General features: G+C 42.5%; 2 protein-coding genes across 2 annotated transcripts; both read left to right on the forward strand.

The window, feature by feature from the left end:
* Nucleotides 1-216: 216 nt before the first annotated feature.
* brdt (bromodomain, testis-specific) lies at nucleotides 217-9,172 on the forward strand (the record flags this gene model as incomplete). Its single annotated transcript, XM_079997681.1, has 20 exons — nucleotides 217-405; nucleotides 631-768; nucleotides 1,021-1,159; nucleotides 1,641-1,765; nucleotides 2,139-2,492; nucleotides 2,624-2,752; nucleotides 2,894-3,100; nucleotides 3,201-3,385; nucleotides 3,715-4,004; nucleotides 4,441-4,554; nucleotides 4,639-4,779; nucleotides 5,201-5,256; nucleotides 5,725-5,754; nucleotides 5,873-6,032; nucleotides 6,937-7,084; nucleotides 8,063-8,082; nucleotides 8,183-8,265; nucleotides 8,381-8,553; nucleotides 8,786-9,011; nucleotides 9,107-9,172. 20 exons carry the CDS (start codon nucleotides 217-219, stop codon nucleotides 9,170-9,172), a joined length of 2,973 nt encoding a protein of 990 aa, XP_079853807.1.
* A 1,836-nt stretch (nucleotides 9,173-11,008) lies between these two features.
* On the forward strand, nucleotides 11,009-19,886 carry ephx4 (epoxide hydrolase 4; the record flags this gene model as incomplete). The annotated part of the gene is made up of 7 exons (XM_080001153.1): nucleotides 11,009-11,251; nucleotides 13,421-13,506; nucleotides 14,976-15,133; nucleotides 16,525-16,653; nucleotides 17,074-17,177; nucleotides 18,329-18,477; nucleotides 19,646-19,886. 7 exons carry the CDS (start codon nucleotides 11,009-11,011, stop codon nucleotides 19,884-19,886), a joined length of 1,110 nt encoding a protein of 369 aa, XP_079857279.1.
* Between the last annotated feature and the right edge of the window lie 1,760 nt (nucleotides 19,887-21,646).

The raw sequence follows: 21,646 nt of genomic DNA on the forward strand, positions 1-21,646 counted from the left end.
TATCTACCCTTTGTATGCAAAGAAATGAATGGAGACAGCCACATTTTGTCACTACAAATAACTTAATGTATTACAATGTAGTTCCAGTTGCACCGTAAACTCAAATTTGGGATTGAAAATGACTTGTCTTTGTTTAGGACAACGTGGTGAGAAGTGATTAGCCATTAAGTGTCACTCCTGGAAGGGGGGGGGGTCCCTTGACCGTCTTGGGACAACATGTCCAATGGGAAAGTGCCGCGCATGAAGGGAAACCCCCCTCCCCCTGCGGTCCTTGACCCCAAAAAGCCCAGCCGTCAAACCAACCAGCTACAGTATCTGGAGAAGGTGGTGGTCCAAGCCTTGTGGCGGCACCACTTCTCCTGGCCCTTCCGTGAGCCTGTCAACGCAGTGGCACTAAATCTTCCTGTAAGTCAATGTCTCCTCGCCCAGAACGACTAGAAAACATATTTTGTCTTTGCTTTAATGGTTACATTTACATTTTACATTATTTATATTTATAAGTTATATTTACTTCAAATTCCCCATTCAATGTTTATTTTACAATTTGTTTTGGGAAATATGATGAAGGGGGAAAAACTCGCCTTTCTTTCAATCTTTCTTTTCCCTTTTGTTGCCTTGCTTTTTATCCAGGATTATTATGCAATTATTACCAATCCTATGGATTTGACCACCATTAAAAAGCGTCTCCAAAACAACTATTACTGGAAGGCACTTGAATGTGTGCAGGACTTCAGCACCATGTTCACCAACTGCTATGTGTACAATAAGGTAAAGGTGTTTGAAAATACCCTTATTACTGTCCCACTGTTTGATATTTATCTTTATATAACAGGATTATTAGCAATTGGCTCACTACTTAAAAGGGTTCCAGTTACGTCTAAAGATGCGTTATCTTCCCCACTCTGTAGATGTCAGTTATTGCAAATTGTGTTAAATGTATGACAGAGACGTGTCCTCTACCATATAACTTTTGCTTGGATTCTGTTTGCGGTTATCTTTTTTCCTTTCCCCTTTCCACAGCCTGGAGATGATATAGTTGTCATGGCTCAGACCCTGGAGAAGCTCTTCTTACAGAAAATAGCCCAAATGCCTCAAGAGGAGAGTGAAGTGCTGGCAGCCGCTGCAAAACAACCAGTCAAAGTCAAGAAAACAAATTCAGGTATCGGGATCCTGCACAAGGTCTAATTTATAATATAATAGAGATGTGATGGTGCAGGTTCATCACGGTTGCAGACATACGAGTCACTGAACTTCTGTATGCATTTATTTGGTCTGGGTGTTTTTGGGGGGGGGGGGGGTGGCGGCGACGCAGTGATCTGGGGTCTATAAGACTCCCCCTGTGTGTGAGAGGGTTTCTGCCCCTGCCTTGGGGTTTGTTTGGTTTTGCAGTTGGCATGGGTGAGAAGAGTGTCACCATTTACTGATACGGTTAGTGAAATAAGCAGGTAATTGATGAAGTTGAATCTGCTCATAGCTTCTCTCAACAGGCATCTTAAATATTAGGTGAGGTGTCAAACACTCTCGTCAGTCGGGATTCATTTTGGTCGATCAGCTCAGTCTTTATCATCATCGGGCTCTTTTCTGGTAGTAGTTTCAAGGCTGAGTTGTCATTTCCTTGTCCTGTCTCGTCTCCTGCGCAGTTTCACTGAAGCAGAGAGCCCACTCCCCCATGCGAGAGGTTGTATTGCAGCAGACGGTGACTGTTATCCCTCCTCAAGGACTCCACTCTCTGCCACCTGTTCAGCTCGCCAAACAAATTCAAACAGTCAGTTATGTTTGATTTCGATTTGTATTGGCGTGCATGTTTTAACTGGTTTATCATGTTACATTGCCATGTTGTTCAGTGTCAGTTAAAGTCTTAACGTTAGGATTGTATTTTTATGCGGAAATTATTTCTATATAACATTTTTAAAGTTGGAAGATCTTTAAACATGTAAGCTGATGCTTAGTGATTTATTAAACGAACTAGAAATTGTCAGAATAGTAAATAAAGGTTTTCATAAGCAAATCCTTGCCCATCCTTAATGTTGCGTACGCCCCCTTTTTCAAATATTAAGACAACTTTATTCTCATTGGGTTCAACTGTGCAACATTTAGTTTGTTTATATATTTGCTTCATTAATGTTCCTGTGTTTTAGATAAGCAACGGGGTCAAGAGGAAACACAGCACCACGACCTCAGCCCCTAAAACCATCACCTGCAGCGCGCCACCACGGCAGGAGCAGCCGTCGCCGTGTGAGCTCTTCGCCAGACGGGGCAGCAAACGGCCCATCAAACCACCCCGGAAAGATTTGCCCGAAACTCCCACATTTGTCAAAAAGATCAAACTTTCTGAGCAGCTTAAGTGCTGCAGCGCTATCTTGAAGGAGATGTTCTCAAAGAGGCATTCAGAATACGCCTGGCCCTTCTACAGCCCCGTTGACACTGAAGCGATGGGGCTGCATGACTACCACGAAATCATCAAGAAACCAATGGATCTCAGCGCTGTGAAGGTAAAAAATGATTTCCCAGGTAATTATTTAATGTTGTGCTTGATGCAATACCAAATGGAAAAAATAAAAAGTGAAATCAAACTTCTGAGTTAGCTCAATTTATATTTTTTTCTTTAACAATGTACCCAAAGAAAAAATTGGAAGAAGGAGAGTATGTGAATGCCCACGAGTTGGTTGCTGATGTCAGACTGATTTTCTCCAACTGTTATAAATACAATCCACCTGCACACGAAGTGGTCTTCATGGCAAGGAGACTGCAGGTATGTTTTTATTCTTTGCCAAATAAAATAAAGTGATAAAATGCGGGAATATAAGCAACTCATCTTCACAAACACTAAAATATAATAAAATGTTTTAAGTGAGAGCCATGTAACCCAAAACACTCCTTCTGGCACCGGTAGGATGTTTTTGAGGACCGATATGCAAAGATTCCCCAAGAGCCAGAGAATCGTGTCTTGGTGAACCGTAAAGTTGAGGAGGTCAAAAGATGCAAAGCAGAAAGCTCTTCCAGCGCAGCGAGCAGTGAAAGTGAAAGCTCTTCAGAGTCGGCGTGTTCAGAGACGGACACGGAGGAGCGGGCCCAGCGGCTGGCCACTCTGGAGCAGCAGGTTAACCAACCCACATGAGTTGAACGCCTGATACTGATAGTTGACTGATGCCGATTGGTTGATGTCATTATTTGCCAGATCTATTTTTTTTATTTTTCAGTTGAAAGCTGTTCGGGATCAGCTGCAGAAACTCACCCAGGTTCCGGTGAAATCGAAGAAGTCTAAGAAGAACAGGAGACGCAAAGAAAAAGAAATTGAGTGGCACAAACACAAATTCTCAAAGAGCAAACCTAAGTTTCCGAAGACAATCCAAAGCAAGGGCTCCACCTTGTACGTGAGCTCCACGTAACCCTTTTTAACAATTTTTTTTTTTTTTTTTTTTTTGTTGATTTTGGATTCCTCAATTTGGGGAGTGTGGTCACACCTGTCTAGGTAATTGGGCCTGGATCAGAGGTGGCTGTACGCCTGTTTTTTGTCAGAGCAATCAATGTTCAACCAGTAAATCACCCATCCCTTCACACAGGGAGAGCCTTTGTCATGGCGTGTGTGGCTCTGACAAACAGCCACCTCGGCTCCTAGACCCAGGACAGGTGTGGCTGCTTAATCCACACCACAGGGAGGTGTGTTGAGAGTGCTGTATCCTACAAGGTATTTATGTGACTCTGCATCTGTAGGCATAGCAAGACGCCCAGTATCCAGGGGAAGCCCTTGGAAGCGGAAGACGACACACCAGTGATCCCGATGTCCTACGACGAGAAGAGACGGTTGAGTCTGGACATCAACAAGCTGCCTGGCGACAAACTGGGGAAGCTGGTGGACGTCATTAAGGCCAGGGAGCCTTCACTTCGCTGTGCCACTCACAAGGAATTAGAGATTGACATTGAAATGCTGAAGCCTTCTACGCACAGGGCCCTGCAGAACTTTGTGATGACGTGTCTCAGGAAGCATCCCAAAAAGCCTTGTCGTAAGTTCACCTCCGCTCTTGCCTGTCTTGAGACCTCGGTTACACCTGTTATTCTGTTATTTCAATGTGGCCCCGTCGTCGTTCGGTTTGTAACCCCCTTCCTGCCATTGTCCCTGTAATGTAACTTACCAAGGGTGTATCTGACTAAGGCAACAGTAGTCGTGGTGGTATTTATGCTTTCCGATAAAAAAATGCCAACATTTTATAGTCTCCCTTCCCCAATTCATGTTTTTTGCATCTAGACTAGCTTATCAATCTTTCATCTGTGCCTGGCTGATTCAAGCGCAATACAAGTTAAACTCTAACTTAATACATTCTGGTGATATCAGCTAACCAAGATTGCATCGAAGTTGACGAGTGTAAGTGAGGTCCCCCGAACCAACTTGGACGGGAGATGTCGCCAGCTTGTCATTATTGACGTCTGTCCATTACACAGAGAAAAAATTGCTGAAATCCAAAGGAGAGCTGCAGACTGGAAAAGTGAAGGACGAGCAGAGGTCTGAGGCTGTCTGCAATGGGCAGAGCTTGCCGAAGAAGAAAGTGGCAAAAAGTGAGAGCGGAGTTAAATTCCTTTCAGTGCTTTCCCATATAAGCCAGTCAGTACAACGTACAGTATTTCCTGTGTGTGCGACAGGCGAACCCACAGCGTCCCGAGACCTCGGCCACCCATCACGCCTCAGCGGGAGCAGCTCCTCCTCCTCCTCCTCCTCCTCGTCCAGCTCAGGCAGCAGTAGTAGTGATTCTAGCACTTCTGATAGCAGTGACTCTGAATCAGGTTAGCTGCTCTGCTCAGCACTCTATCTCACTAACCTCTTTTTCCACCCACTCTTCAATTTAAAGAACCCAAGCTACAAATGTGAGTTAAAACCTAAAAGCCATAAATATGTAAAACTTGTAGCATCATTAAACTTTTATTTATTTATATTTATATTATTTATGTTTTTTTCTTTCTCTTTTGGGTGTAGATCATTTAGACATGCACTATTGGAGCTCTCCTGCCTAAATCCGTAGTAACCTTTTTTAACAGACATTTTAAAGGAAGCCATTGGTGTCGACAGTAGTATTACCAATTTTACATTTTTAGCAATTGTTCTATATTAGAAATCTTGGCAGAATATTACATTTTTGTTATCTTTTCAGGAAAATTTGACTTAACTGTTTCAATAGACTGAGAATTATCACTGCATGTGTTTCAGCATTAAAACCAGAGAGGCACAAAAGTAAAGAAGTTTGTCAGGAGGCAGTTATGAAGGTAAATACTGGATTTCACTCACTGTCTATTAGTGATGAGAGGTTTGACTCTTCTTTGAGACATTGGTTTGATTCAGTTATTATAACAAGTGTCAGTCGTCACTCTGAGTTTTGAATGGAAATCTCACAGGAATCATTGAATTCAATGATTTTTTTGTTTTGAGAGAAATTACAAATTATGAATCAAAATATTTTCTTCACAAATTATTTGTTTTGGTGGAATCACACATTTAATATGAATGATGACAATGCCTAGGCCATTTTGTCAACATAAATGTAATCCTCAGTTATTTTGGAAACTTAAGGAGGTTGTTGGACTCGCAGCTGGGGCTGCTTGACGTGGCTGCACGACTTGCAGATCACAGCCTTCTTCTTAAACAAATCGATTCAGGACTCATCGGCTCTGCTTGAGGCGATTAGTCGCAAATCCAGATTCTCTACTCGTGAATGCATGTGTTTCTGGCTGCAGTTACTGAGTCGCGAACCAACTGACCTTTCGGTAGTTAATCCTGAGTCATTTAAAAGATTTGTTGTCTAGGAACAAATCGTTTGCGAGTTTTGCATCACTACTGTCTACGAAGATGTTCCATTGATATTTAAGTGTTAAATGTCTCCAGATCAAGGTAAATGATGCTGTTCATAGAAAGCAGATGTTTGGGACAAAAGAGCTGCGTAAGACGTCAGTCAAGACTTGCCACCCACCTCCTGGTTTACACTCCATGGAACGACAGTCATTTGCCAGCCAGTCTGGTGATGAGGATATTCCTTCACCTCCAGGTAACTCTGTGCCTGTTTTGTCACTAAAGTAGGAGGCGGTTGCAAATGAAATGGTTAACAATACAGGTTATTTTATAGGTGCAAATACCTAGTGTCTGCTTTTTTTTTAATTATTATTTGTAACAGATTTGTCTGCACCTTTATCCCCATTGACGTCTCCTGGATTTCCTCTGGGCTCAACAAACCCCAGTCTTGAGGTACATTTTGTGTGTGTGGGTGTCACTGCACCAGAGCCATATTGTCTATATGGACATGGTTTTGGACATTGAATCTCTCCAGAAGTTGCCATCCTGGAAAAAATCTCTGTAAAATTGTGCAGGCAATCTGAAAGTACCATTCAAAAACATCCAGGGATTGGCAGATTTCTCTATAATCTCAGATCAGAGTCCTGACCACCACTGGACAGGTGCTAAGCAAAAATGAGATTCATCCCAGAGCACCAAAGCAGAAATCATTGCTCACTAAGAAGAACACAGATGCTTGTCTCAAGTTTGCCAAAAAGCACTTGGATGATCCTCAAGAGTTATGCAACACTTTTGGCTCACATGGCCCCCTTTATCTGGGTATCTGATATCAATTCAGATGTAAAGTTTGGATGTGGCCACTTTATTGGGTACATTTTCCCAGTACTGGCTAGGCTGTGGAATTTAAACTATTCTCAATTGGTGCGAAGGCCTAATGTGTGCCAAGAAAGTATTCCCCACCCCACTACACCACCAGCCTGAACAGTTGATACTGCATGAATCTGTGTGGGTTACGCCAAATTCTGACCCTACCATCTGCAGCAGAAATTGAGATTCGTCAGACAAGCAATGCCACTTGGCCACTCTTGTTTTTCTATCTTTTTTTTTTTTCTTTTATTTTTGAGCCCGTGCCACTGTTAGCCTCACTTTCCTGTTCTTAGCCTCAGGAATGGAAGCCGGTGTGACATTCATGCACTTCAAGGCTCCACGTGTTCAGAGTTGCTCTTCTGCACACCTCGCTAACACCTTCCTGTCAGCTTTAACCAGTCCCGTCAATTTCCTGAAAGCCATTTTTTTGCCTTCAGAATTGTGAGTCGTGTTTGTTTTTCGCACCATTGTACTTGAAAATCCCAGGAGATGAGCGGTTTTGTGAGCTGGTCAAAACACCCTTTCTGGCCATAAAATCATTCCACGGTCAATGTAATTTAGGTCACATTTCTTCTACGTTCCCAATTACATTTCTTCTACGTTCCCATGTTCTGTCTGAACCTCTTGACCATGTCTGCTTGCCTTTATGCATGGTGTTTCTGCCACGTGATTGGCTGATTAGATATTTGCATTAACGAGCGGTGAAGCTAATGAAGTGGTCACAGAGTGTATGTATTAACACTGAGCGTGGCCTTTAGGGAAGAGCAACCTGTGGGTCCTTGAATGACATTCTGTGATGGTTTGTGAAAATAGGGTTGTTGATTTTAGCAAGAATTAGGGAAATTCCTCATTCACTACTTTCCCAATATTGTCCAAAAGATGTTTGGGCAATATTCACCAATATTAGCTTTTCCAGACAGACGGGCTACAACAACCTTTTTTTGTTGTTGGGTTGTCAGGATTTTGATGTGGTCATGGCATGATGAGCTGGAAACACTAATTTCACTCTGATAATGGCTGAATATAGTGCAATATGAATTAGGCAGGGCTGGCCCAAATCAGGCCTGGTTGTTTTCGAAAACCACTCAAACATCTGATTCTAGTTTGACGTTTTTAATTGGGTTGAATAAATTGAGGTATAATATTTTCATGGCTGAAGATTGTGTGTTTGATTACCTTGCAAGCAAAAAAAAAAAAAAAGTGAAAGTAACCTAAATGTTTGTCACCAAGGTTACAACCCACAAAATGGGGGGGTACTTTTTCACAGAACTTAATCTTGGATAAGATTGAGTTATAGTTTCATTCTACCAATTTGCCTGAGGGTTGTAATATTGTTTCATAATGGTCCAGAAGATGTCTAATGCTAAATCTCCTTGTCAACTTTCAGCACTACCCTCTCCTGTCCCCCCTGTCTCACAGCCCTGTTCAGACCATCTTAGGTACGTCACAGGACACTGAAAAAATGATGATAAAAGTTTTTTTTATTCGACCGATTTGTGAAAAGCTCATAATGAAAACGCTTTTTCTTGCATACCGTAGATCTCAGACACACTCAGGCTGTGATTGACAGCCAAACCAATGTGTCTTATACAGAGACCAAAACCACTAATTTTACCAAAAAGGTTGGCCAGTTTACCAATATTTTGATCTTCATTCTAAATTTCCAAAGGATGACTGCATTTTTTTTTTTTTTACTTTGAGAATAGATTTGACTTAAAAAATAAAAACATTTTTAAGGATATTTTCCTGAAAAATGCTGAGTCTTGGGCCTGTCTGATCAAGAACTCATCCACCGTTGACACGCCCATCAAGTCATCAAAAGAAAGCTTTCAGCAGTTCCGAAAGGTTGCGATGGAAAAGGAAGAACGTGAAAAGGCACTCAAAAAGATGCATGTTCCTGGAGCAATCAGGTATCGCCAAAAAAGATGTTAAGATTAGGGATTCGAAATCAGAATCCCAATTCTCACCAAATCTTTCAATATAGAACTGCACTTTTTTTTTTTCATAGTCTGCAAGATTTAAGGTGATTCAGTTTTTGAAGCTAATCTCTGCTGTACCAGAAATGGTATGAAGAGAGAGGATGCCAGTTTTTTGAATTTCACTGATTTAAACTGCAAAGTGATTTCAGGAAACTCTATTTAGACTCCAAGGTCCTCACCAAGGAATGGAAAATGCACGCTTGGGTAAAGCCGAGACTGATTCTAAGAAGACGTGCTGCACAGAGGTTATCTTGGAGGTTCATGAGAGTGTGGAGCTGCTGAGGACTGAATCCCACTTGCCCTTACAACCTGCCGGCCCACAAACAGCAGTAGACAGGGAGAGAGAGATGGCCCGCAGGAGGGAGCAGGAGCGCCGCCGACGAGAGGCTGTGAGTGTCTTCACTCCTGTGTGGGAGCAGAAGTAATCTTGTTGTAATGACGGCGCCATCACAACTCATTCTACGCTTTTCCTTTCCCCCTCCAGATGTCTGGCATTGACATGACTATGCAGAGTGTCATTATGGCCACATTTGAGAAAAACCTGGATTAAAAGGGATTCACTTGTAAAGCACTGTTGTGAATGACTCAACTTGGTTATTTTGTCTCAAGATATTTGTACAGGCCTTGAGAATGACAAGTTTACATTTACCAAGTTTATCATACCTGTTCACCTTACTCGAGACAGTATATGTTGAATAAATGAAACTTTATACCTTTTTTTGTACTTGAATGTTATAGTAAATATTTGCACCGATACACTGAAGTAGGTGAATCACTGAATTCCAATTATGCTGACTTTCTGTCCCTTTACACCATAGAGTGCTCTTCCATTGGACAGTATTGTAAAGTTTACAAACGGGTACATGTTCACATTATAGTTTATATCCTTCCCAGTTCAAATGCATATTCAAACATATCCTTTGTTAAAATTATGTGATTTCTTTGTTTCAGTTCATATTAAAACTTCAATGTAAAACAAGCACTAACGTTGGGTGTAGTTATGCACATTTAAGTGACTTATTTGAAAATGTTCATTTTGCTATGTGTTCTAGCATCTGAAGAAAGCTTTTTGTTTTGTTTTTGTTAAGAATCTGCTTTGTTAGACCGGGAATAAGATGTTTAATTAATTTAAATATACCTAAGTTGATTATGCAATTGCCATATTTTGCAGCGTCCCTCTAACATTTTTTTTGTTGTTTATTTGCGGGAAAATATAAAATTTTGTGGCTAGAGGTTTTGAGAGGAGAGTTGTAGTTTTTTCATATTGAGAATATTGTTCCGTCTTTGTTGAATTTGTTCCAACATTATATAGGCCTATGGCACTTTATTTTAATGACAGTTTGCGAGTTTCAAACTTGGACTTTTTTTGGAGGTGACTTAAGTCAATAAACATTTTCACAGGGGTAGCCTTGTTCTTCTTGTTCTCTAGTGTAATGGTAGACCTACCGTATATTAAATGGTCACTTGAGGGGGTGGGGTGAATTATTTTCACATGGCGTTGCTGTTATTTTTTTCTAAAGGTTCATCCTTATTGACATTTTCCTGACCATAACTAGCTATGCTGGTTCACTAGTGCGTACCTGACCAATTCTTATCTTGGCAGGGAAACCGCATGATAGAGGAGATTATGCATAACAGATACATCTATGGTCTATTTCTTGAATAGTGCCAGATGAATAAAGTATGTCATGTATTGATTTTTATTACAAAATAAACGTACAGATTACCGCTTTAAATTACAAGTAGGACACCCGCCCCCCCCCCCCCCCCTCCAAACCAATCCCCTCTATCCTTACTGCTGGGATTACCTGCAGCAGCCCATTAGAGGTCTCTAACCTCCACCTCTACAATTTCGTTCCTCCCACAGACTCCTCCCTGTGGCTCTTCATATTAATCCTGGAAGCATTGGGCGGTAATGCCCAGTGGCAACACGGCAGAGCGGTCCCACGCGTCAGCATATCTTTGTGTAGACGCTATCCAAGCAAAATGATGGACCTCATCTTTCACTGTTCCTCCGTTTGTGTCCAGGTGATCGGGTTTTATTTCACTGCAGGCGCTCTGCTCCGCACCGTGTGAGGGATTAGCTGCTTAACTGGCTCATTACGTGTTGCGTTTTGGACGTGCCCTCCAGAACAGCCGCAACAACCGCCTTTCGCCGTGGCACGCACGCGTGCACACGCTCCATTCATTTTCCACGGGGACCCTCCCTGCAGACAAGGACGCGTGCGCGCTCCCGCTGCCGCTCGCGGAACAACGGGGATCGCCACGCAGAGCGACGATCCGCGCGGAGCGACCGATTCATTACCCAGCCCCAAAATCGATTGCACTGAGGATAACGCGATCCGGATCGGTCGATCCGTCCATCCGCTGCGGCGATGATGTAAAGATGGCGAGAGTTCTGCAAAACTTGCTCGTGTTCGCGGTGGGACTCGCGTTCAGGATCAGACTTTTGGGATATTGGTCTCTGATTTACGGATACTGCGCCCTGTGCGCCGCCGGAGCGCTGCTGAAACTTTGCTGGAACGTGTTTTTGAGGCCCACGGCCACCTTTCAGTGGGGGATCCGTGAAAGTCCCCCGGCCTGTCTGAACGACACGTCCTTGGGAACCCACTGCTATGTCAGGATAAAGGTAAGTCGTCTTAAATACCCACTATTAGGTGAGGATGAACGTTAGACATGTAAATACCCACTGTTGCGGTTAATGCGAATAAAGGTGAGATATCGCCACTGTTATGTGGGGATAAAGGTGAGACATCTAGACACCCACTGTCGTGTGAGGATAAAGGTGAAGCAGTTAAGACACCCACTGTCGTGTGCTGATAAAGGTGGGACATCTAGACACCCACTGTCGTGTGAGGATAAAGGTGAAGCAGTTAGACACCCACTGTTATTCCTTTATCCTTTTTATTCCTTTTTATTAGCTGTGGGTGTCTCGATGTATTCCTTTATCATACAGATAAGACACCCTAATGTCGGGATAAAGGTACTGTAAGATCCAGACACACGAAGGTAAAACACTAAGTCCTAATGTCTTGTACCTTATACCTTTATGTATCTGGGTGTCTTGCGTTTATCCCGACATATTATATCGTGACAAGATACTATTATACTAGGACAAACGTAATACATCTAGGCAGACACCTGGGCACCGTTAAAAGGATAAAGTTACGACCCCGAGACGCATAAAGATAAGGCATCAAGTCTACATTATGACATAATCTATCCTGACATATGTATCAAATCGGGATAATGGTAAGAGGTGCAGACGCTCACATCGTCTGTGTATGCATTTGCGCACTGGGCTCATGCGTGTGGTGAATGTACACAACAAAAACACCTTGCTTTCCTTGTGGCGTCGTGCACGCTCTGCCACACTGTGTAGGCCTCTCTCTCTCTCTCTCTCTCTCTCCCTCTGTCATCTTTTTTTTTTTTTTTTGCAAATCGTGATGCATCCTGTTCATTTTGAGGCATTGAGAGTCGTTTTCAGTGCACGGTGCTCAGGTGGTGCTGAAAGAACAGCTCCTCCGTCCCACTGTCTGCAGCCAGTCGTGATATCACAGAACCCCCCCCCCCCCCCTGCGCACGCAGATGATTATATAATTAAAAACCCAAATGCGTGCGTGATAATAAGAGAAAACCCAGCTGAGTGCATCAACCGATTCAATAGTTGAAACATCTAACCTTAATGTCTGATCCATTCACCGTCAGTTAAACTTTTTGTAATGATATAGAGCTGAAAATGAAAAACATTCTTTATATTTTGTATACGTTCATTTTTAGTTTGTTTTATGTTACTTGTCTGTCTGTCTGTCCGTGTACAGCAATGCACCACCATGAAAATGTACATGGCCAAATAAACAGATTCAGATTCTGAAAATACACAATATTGATTGAAACATGACCGAGCAGTACAGACCGCCAAGCAACAACAGTGTCCATGATGGTGTTAACTGGCTGCACTTCATCATTCCGAAGATATTTAGATAATAAGGAAATGTATTTCTCTTTTGGCTGCTCCCGTTAAGGGTCTCCACGGCCGGTCATCTGTTTCCGTCTCTTTCCTCTGCATCTTCTTCTGTCGTGCCAACCACCTGCATGTCCTCCCTCACCACATCCTCAAACAACCTATCTGGCCTTCCCCTTTCCTCATGCCTGGCAGCTCCATCTTCAGCATCCATCTCCCGATAAAACCTGGCATCTCTCCTCTAAAGCATCTCAATCTCGCCGCTGTTGCTTTGTCTGCAAACCGTCCACCAACGGTATATCCGCCTTCCTTTTCTCAATCATATCAGCCAGCTCTCTCCCTTTACCAGCCGTAGTGCCGACATTCAAAGTTCCGACTCGCACCTCCACACTCCTACCCTTCCTCCTCTCCTGCTAACTCCAGACATGCCTTCCCCCTCTTCTTCTTTCCCCCGGCATCCTGCTGGCCAACAGTACCCGTGGTGGTCGTGGGTAACCTGGCCTCGACCGATCCGGGATGGAAATCTGATATGTGATCCGCATATTTGATTTGATATTGGTTTTATGTCGGATGCCCTTCCTGACACAACCTTCCCCATTTAACCAGAATGGGGACTGGCCCTGAGAATGCACTGGCTTGTGCATCTCCAATGGCCGGGTTATATAGATAATAAGAAAATTGCATTGCTCCATGATATTGTTCAGCATCTTTTTCATCCTCCCACATCTATTGATAGGGCTGTGCATGTATAGTTTTCAATTGCAAGGCTGTGTTTGGCACTGTCGTATCAGCGTAAAAGCTAAAAATGGAAATGTCTGTCTACTTTTCACCCAGGAGTCTGGCCTCAGGTTTCATTATGTCGCCGCTGGAGAAAGAGGAAAGCCACTCATGCTGTTTTTACACGGCTTCCCGGAGTTCTGGTAGGTCAGAGAGGAGCCGGGGAGAAAAGTGAGAGGGGGTGGCACTGGCAACCACTTAGCTGCAGTAGTTCTCTCTTTTATTTATGTTGTTACTAAACCTATGTTGTCTCCCGAAAGGCCATTCGCACCTAAATATCTGTCTCTGACTCTAACCCTAACTGGCTGACACTGTCGCCAATCGATGGTCTAGAGAGGGAATATACTGTATCAACCTCATTATATTTTACAAACTATATTATATTTATAACGTTGGTGTTAAGTTTAATGCTTTTTGTTCATTCTGTAGAGCACGTTTTCTGGAACACGAAAACAAATCAATTCCGGTGAGGATTCTTTAGTCACGGAACATTTCTTGACAAGACTTAATTTGTCTTCAGGGAAAAGATTGGAAGCACTTAAGATCTTTTCTCTTCGTAGGGTGATAAGTCGTATTAGCCATCACTCCTGAAATTGGTCCATGGACGTTGTCAAGTGACAAAACCATGTCCACGTCTCAGACGTATAGCATCTGAGCTACGGACAGAATGTGTACTAATTAATGGTCGCTGGAACACTTTTCTGCTCCGCCGGCCACAGGAATAATGAACTGTTGTGCTATAGGGAGCCATTCATAAGCGTAGAGTCCATAACGTTGTTATTTTAAACCTCATCTATATTCTAAGACCTGAGCTTTCAGCGTGTGTCCTGACTCATCGGAACCACAGGCCACTGCGTCTTGCTTCTCCCTGCTCGGAAAACGAGGGGATTGGAGTCCTGATGAGTAGGTTCTACAGTTGATCACAAGATCTTCAATGAGGGAGTCAGCCCAGTCCACCCCATGTGTGGACGGGCCAGAGTCTAAAATAGCCTCTGTAATAAAAAGTGGAGCTCAGCGCAGCTGGAAAGGAAAGTTGAGCGCCATTTCCAAAGTTTTGTGAAGTGTATTGTTCAAAGCCAGTGCAGGAATGAAAGCACAATTGCACAGTTTGGTAAGGGTATGTGCTAGAAAATGCTGTTTGTTTGTTTGTTTTTTATGAAAACCCCAAGTTGGATTAAGCCTATCCTTCTTCTAGACAAAGGTGTAGTGGGTCTGCAACTGGGTTCACCCTGAAGGAAGCCATTGACCTTGTTTGTATCAATGACATCTGTAACACACATAAGATAAAAATAGCAGCACCACATACTCGCAGCGAGCGGCGGCGGCAGGGAGAACCCATGAAACTCAACAGAATCAACCTTTTAGCAGCCGAACAATCCATTGTTTCTTTACAGCAGGTCATGTTGTCACACACTGTGGGTTATCTCCATCGCAATGTCCCAAAGTACTTTTTTAATTTTTTTTTGTTTAGCTTGGAGTGAAAATAGCCAAGTTTAATAATTTATAATGTCAGCTAATAATGCAGCTTTTGGCACATAACATGGATTGTTCCATAGTGACATTTACATTTTCATTTATTTCCTTAACCGCCTTTTCAATTTGTCCTGTGTAGGTTTTCCTGGCGCTATCAGCTGCGTGAGTTTAAGAGTGAGTTTCGTGTGGTCGCCATCGACATGAGGGGCTACGGGGAGTCTGACTTGCCCCTTTCCACCGAAACCTACAGCTTCGAGTACCTGGTCACAGATGTCAAGGATATTGTGGAGTATTTAGGTAAGTGAACTCGGTACGACTTCAGTATCTGTATCCAACTCCTCCACCCAAACTGACAGTGATGGAGCAGCGGTTGACCTGTCATGCCTCTTTTTTTCGTATCCCTACACCGTGGAAGGCCTCCCGATTGGCTCAACAAGCTTCTTGTGACTCGTGTTACTGAATACAGGACGAAGTGAAGATAAACTACTCAGCTCCCAGCATCCTAATTCCATGCTTCCTCTAATGGGAGCCTTCCGCTCTGACCCTTGAGTGTCTGCGCACATGCCAGTGCTCCTCAGTTATTTTTTGAGCAACATTTTGTTTTCTTTTTTGTTGCTGTTCAGTGAACGTTAGCTCAGCCTTAAGGCTTTGAATTGACTGTGTTTGGACACATTTCATTTTTAAATACTGTCTCATATGTAAGTGTTTCATATGACTATAGCCTCTACAGAGAATGCTTATTAAATCATGTAGTCTTTATCTAATGTCTATGTTATTTTAGTTGCTTAATCCGAATGACTTGATTTCGCCAGGTGCATTGACATGTACCGAGGAATATGTCATGGTGATAATTGATGCGTGTCTACAGACGGTTAGCCTTTAAAAAAAATTTAAATTAAATTAATTAGAGTGAAAAATAAAGTAAAAATACAAATAAAATAAAATGGAAAATTGTCAAATATACACAAGTAGCCAAAAAATACAAAACAGGAAAAAATCAAATATATCATGTTATTATTATGATACATTATTGGTAGGGGTATAATGATAAATCATTCTATGTATTTACTTTAAATTGCTACAGCTTATCTCATAACTCAAGGCACAAGGTAATAGCAAAGCTTAATAAAATCCACCTATCAATAATCAGTGCAAGGTGACTGAGATCCCGGCAAGAATGATTCAATCAACTTTCATTTTCATTAACCGTGCCCTTCAATCTGACCATTTGACAGGCATCCCTTTATATGTTTGCCTGTAAGGAGGAGTGGTCAATGTTGAATAAATTGACACAGGAAATAATGTAATGGTGTGATACATCAAAATATTGAAACAAAGCTTTCTGGAATGATCCATGCTCGTGGGGATACAGTATATGGCGCTGGGCCAGGTAAGGAGATTACTTTGTGGGAACCAGAACGCTAATATGATCAGAACGTCTAAACACGGACGAGCTTGCTCTCCACCTGAGTTTGTCTTGAATGACTTTCATTTGATTTAAGTCAACATCCTCTCGGTGAAAGGTGAAAACATAGTTCACTTTTGTTAGACGCTTCCGGTGCAAACACTGTCCACAATAAAGGATTCCGATCAAAAGTCAATAGACGACCATATGTGATTGGCAAAATCAATCCCTCTTCCATACTATGAGAAGAACCAGCCTAAGATCCATGCCGTTGTCTTTGAAGGGTACAACAGATGTTGCTTGGTGGGTCACGACTGGGGCGGCACCGTCGCTTGGCTGTTTGCCATCCACTATCCGGAGATGGTGACCAAACTCATCGTGCTGAACAGTCCTCACCCTTCGGTTTTCGCAGGTATGTCGTTCCTAAATGATCATCAGACGTGTTGTCTTTGTTTAGCTGGTTGGTGGTGTGTCATATGAAAGGAATGAAAATTCTTCATACGAAATTAAAGTGTCTCTGCTTTGTCTCTTTGGTTATTATGATAATTATGAGCAATCATTAGGAGTAATTGTTCCTCCAATGCCATGTTTACATCCATCTGGTGAATCCTGAGGTGGTAATTAGAGAAGACTAATGATTTAATGAAGCCTGTGCAGCTAGTTCAGCTGGAAAACACAGGAAGGTGTCATGAGTCCACATCCCTACAGATCTATTCCTTATTCATTTTGGAGGGGATTCCATTTTCCTTTTTCCAATTTTTCTCAGATTCATTTTTCATATCTTATTTTTCACCCTTCCCCTGTTCTTATCCTTTCCCCCTCACCTCCCCAGATTACACCCTGCGTCATCCCAGTCAGCTGCTGAAATCCAGTCATTTCTTCTTCTTCCAGCTGCCTCGCTTCCCTGAGCTCATGCTCTCCATCAATGACTTCAAGGTAGAGGGCTGCACGTGATTTCAAGGTCAAAGTGTGTGTGTGTGTGTGTGTGTGTGTGTGTGTGTGTGTGTGTGTGTGTGTGTGTGTGTGTATGTGTGTGTGTGTGTGTGTGTGTGTGTGTGTGTGTGTGTGTGTGTGTGTGCATTCATGCGTGACAATAAACATGTTCATCGGTGTATGTCGCATGACATTATGTTGTTATCGTATCAGGCTATTTTTAGCGTATTATTATGTGACTGACATGGAAATTAAATAAGTTGGGTACGTTGTTATTTGTGAAATTGTGAATACATGCAATAATATTTGTGAATATGGAAGCATTTATATTGTATAAATCAATCAATCAAAAAATCTTTATTTATAGAGCACTTTAAAATAAAAGTGACTGCTATTACAGAGGGCAGCGATACAAAAAAAGACAGGGTTTAAAATATAAAAAACAGAAAACTACTATTGCTATTTTTTGTTATAAGGCAGGGTTCCCCCCAGGGGTGTGTGTGTGTGTGTGTGTGTGTGTGTGTGTGTGTGTGTGTGTGTGTGTGTGTGTGTGTGTGTGTGTGTGTGTGTGTGTGTGTGTGTGTGTGTGTGTGTGTGTGTGTGTGTGTGTGTGTGTGTGTGTGTGTGTATTTAACAGCACGTTTTAGGATGCTACAATGATATTGTAAAAAAAAAAAAAATAATAATAATAATAATTAATATAATGATTCAAAAAATAAAGAAGACATCGTAATGCGTACGCAAAGTGTAAAGAGTCTGTAGTTGACTTTTAGTGGCATTTTTCTTTATGATGTCATTCATTACAAGTGAAATGAATGTGAGGCAGTGAAAAGAGTGAAATATATTTATATTAATTCACCTTTTGTTTGTCAAAATTCCAGTTATTCCAGTAATCCCTGGTCGGTGTTATATTTCATTCATTTTTCTTACAATATATATTATGTTATAATGCTTTTTTTACATCTCAGTGAGAGCATTTGGCCTCAGCACTACATATTGAACAGTAGAAACCAGTGATAATATTATTGCTAGAACCTCTGCTGACCCTGTACACACGGACCGTGTTAGGAAGAACCTTGTCTATGAGAGTCTTCCAGATCAGATCAAACCAGTCACACACACTCACCCGCTAGATTCCCTATTTGTGGTCATAGGCTCTGAAGGCCTTATTCACCAGCCGCAGCACAGGGATCGGAAGGAAAGGCCGGTGGCTCGCGGCGGAAGATTTGGAGGCTTATCTCTATGCCCTGTCGCAGCCGGGAGCTCTGACGGGAGCCCTCAACTACTACAGGAATGTCTTCAGGTAAGGACCAACCCCCATGGGGATGTGTCTTGCTTGATAACTAAATGGTAGCACGGTGGCGCAGTGCATTGCACTGCTGCCTCACAGCAAGAGGGTCCTGGGTTGGGTGAAATGCAGAGACATTTCACTGGCCACCAGTGAAACTGGCCAATAAATGCCTTTTATATGGATTGAAAATGGCAAGTAGGAATTAAGAGCGTGAACATTTAAATATACAAAGAGCACTTAAACAGGAAGGCATTGGGCATTTACTGTAGCCATACTGTATATTTACTGTGTATGATTTATGAATTGTTAAGACACAAAACCTAGTGATTGACAACCTCCTCAATTACTTCCCAGGTAATGCATAGTGTTAAAATTCAACTTTAAAAATGCAATATTTTCAAAACGTGTGATACATGGTATATTCTAATTTCCATTGGGATGAATACACAGCAAGGGGTGCCTTTGATTAAATTATACTATTAGACAAGCTATTGTTGATATGTGTGGCGGGGACTCCCTGCACGTACTGTTTACTCTGGTTATACAAATCAAAGTGAAATGCAAGGTATATTATAGTAGAATTGCTTCCGGTAATAGTTTGGCTTTATGTCTCTGTTTGTGTACAAATTAGAAAAAAATCTTTGACAAAAAAAATGCCCTGATCCTCAAAATAAAGCGCATCTGCAAGCCACATGCTTCGTCTTCTGAACATGTGAAACAGCAGTGCCCTCTTGTGTTCTGGAAAACCGGACGAAACCTCAGGAATGTTCATCTGCACACCTGCACTGCACCTACCAGGCAGTAGTTATATTCACATATTCCTTCATTGAGAAGTGTGAGGCTGTCCAGTTGGCTGGAGAACGGTGAAGTTAATACAATTCAAATACAGAGTTTTGCTCCATGTGTTTAACATCTGAACTCAGCATGCATGGCCGAGCTCGCCATCTGCTCCAGAACAATGACTTGTCTCAGAATAGCCCTTTTGCTGCTTACGTAAAATGGAATCTCAGTGACGCACCCCGTGTTGGTCCCTCCGCATGCTCTTTACATTCCTACCTCGGCCATAGTGGCACAGGATTATACAATTAACACAAGGACTAACATTTAACGCGATAGTACAATGCGTTGTTCATAAAGAGTATTTTTGTTGTTTGTTCTTCTTTTTTTCCCCCACCCGCAGCTCCCTTCCACTCGGTCAGAATTGCGTCCGGTCTCCGGTTTTGCTGCTGTGGGGCGAGCGCGACGCCTTCCTGGAGCAAGAGATGGCCGAAGCGTGTCGCCTGTACATCCGGAACCACTTCCGTCTCAACATCATCTCTGGAGCCAGCCACTGGCTGCAGCAGGACCAGCCGGATATCGTCAACACCCTCATGTGGACGTTCCTCAAGGAGGGAGAGGGACGCAAAAGCTACAGGAACTAGATCCCAACCCAGGCCTCCTCCGACCCCCAACATACCCCACCCACCCCACCCCCGCCCCCATTTGCCACATCCGGACGCCTGGAATATGCCTGTGATATCAGCCAACATAACGATAATGCAATCATTCAAATTTTACACGTTTCAGATATTTTTTCAAGATGTCAACAGTAAAAGAACAAAAAGCACACCTCGTCGGAGAGGACACTGAGTAGTATTTTTTGACAAAATATTCAAGAAGTTTTTTGCACATGACATCCGCCTTAAAGTTTGTTGGTTACATTACAAATGTGTGGCGAAATCTCTCTGTGAGTCGTATTGTGCGGTGCCTTTTTAACCTTCAAGATAATGTTTTGCAATGTAAAGACGCACCGTATCCTGAGCAATCAGGGCGTGGCGTCGTCTGCCATACTTCCTATATTTTCTGGTTATGTTATTTCGTGTGTGCGGGTGCGTGTGCGTGCGTGTGTCAGTCACCCGGTCGCTCCACACCGCTTAGGCACTGTCTTACTCCTTCTATCAGGTAGAATGATCACAAGGAATCTTTTTTTTTTTCCCCTCAACGATATCAGCTCAAATATAGAGAATGTTGTTCCCTTAATCTTCCTGTAACGAACAAACAGTGATGACTGAATATTGTACTTTTTTTTTGTATATCTTCCTACATATGTACTGCATTTTGAATTCCACTGAGCCAGGTCAACGTCATGTGTTTTTTGTTTTTTTTATAAATAAAGTTAATAAGTGTGACTCTTTGTATGGTTAATTCTAGCACAATGCCCCTGAACAAGGAGCCTTTCCAACTGTTTCTATTAATTTACCAAACAAGCAGGAAACACCAAATCAATTCAGTGTGGTGCTGTGTTCTACAGTGATAGGACACTCTGCATCAGGAGTCATCAGGTGACAAACACGGCTCTACATAAGCAGGTTTTTAATGCAGCGCGAGTGCACAACCATGTGCAGGTTGTTGGCCTTCCACTCAGTTTGCAAACCCGCCGCTGGAAGAGGGTGCAGCCCTGCAGTATCCTCTACGTCAGTTACCTTCAACCTTTTTCGTACCGAGGAAATTCAATTTGATATTATGCATTAGGCCACGCCCCTCGTCCGTTAAGAGTTGGTCTCTGGGGCTCCAATCCCAGAAGGTTTTTTTTTTTATATGATTTAGTCCAAATCCTATCCCTGTCTACAGTATAGTTGGGGAGATACCAATGAAAGCACGATCAAAACCGTCATTACTGTACGTTGTCCAATTGCGCTAATGTCTTGTAAACAAAATAATGGTGAAGTCTTAACTTTGCATCATTTTGCTAGGGACCCCCTGGAACCTGTTGAAGGTCCCCAGACCCCACGTTGAGAATGTTAAAAAACATCCTTCGGAAAACTGCATCGTTACATAATATATTTTGCTTATTATGTATTTGGCCTGCACACTTCGCCTGCACATGTTCATGCAAATACACAGTTATGTTTTGCAATCCATTTGTTTGTGTTCAAAGTCTTGCCGATTGTATTTTTAGAGAGACTAGTAGTAGACTTAACTATAACTAATAGTAGAACAGCACGTTCGTGTCCATAAATCGGACGCCTATTAAGATAGTTACGGGAAAACCGAGGAGACAAAAAACATCACGACCAGACAGAGGGAGCGGTCGAGGGACGGCAGCTCTGGGAGTCTTACTGCGCATGCGCGGAACTGTAAACGAGATATATATATATTTATTTATTTATTTATATCCATCAGTGACAAGCAAGAAATTTAT

The sequence above is a fragment of the Zeus faber genome, assembly GCF_960531495.2.
Source record: "Zeus faber genome assembly, chromosome: 1".
NCBI classification, from domain to species: domain Eukaryota; kingdom Metazoa; phylum Chordata; class Actinopteri; order Zeiformes; family Zeidae; genus Zeus; species Zeus faber.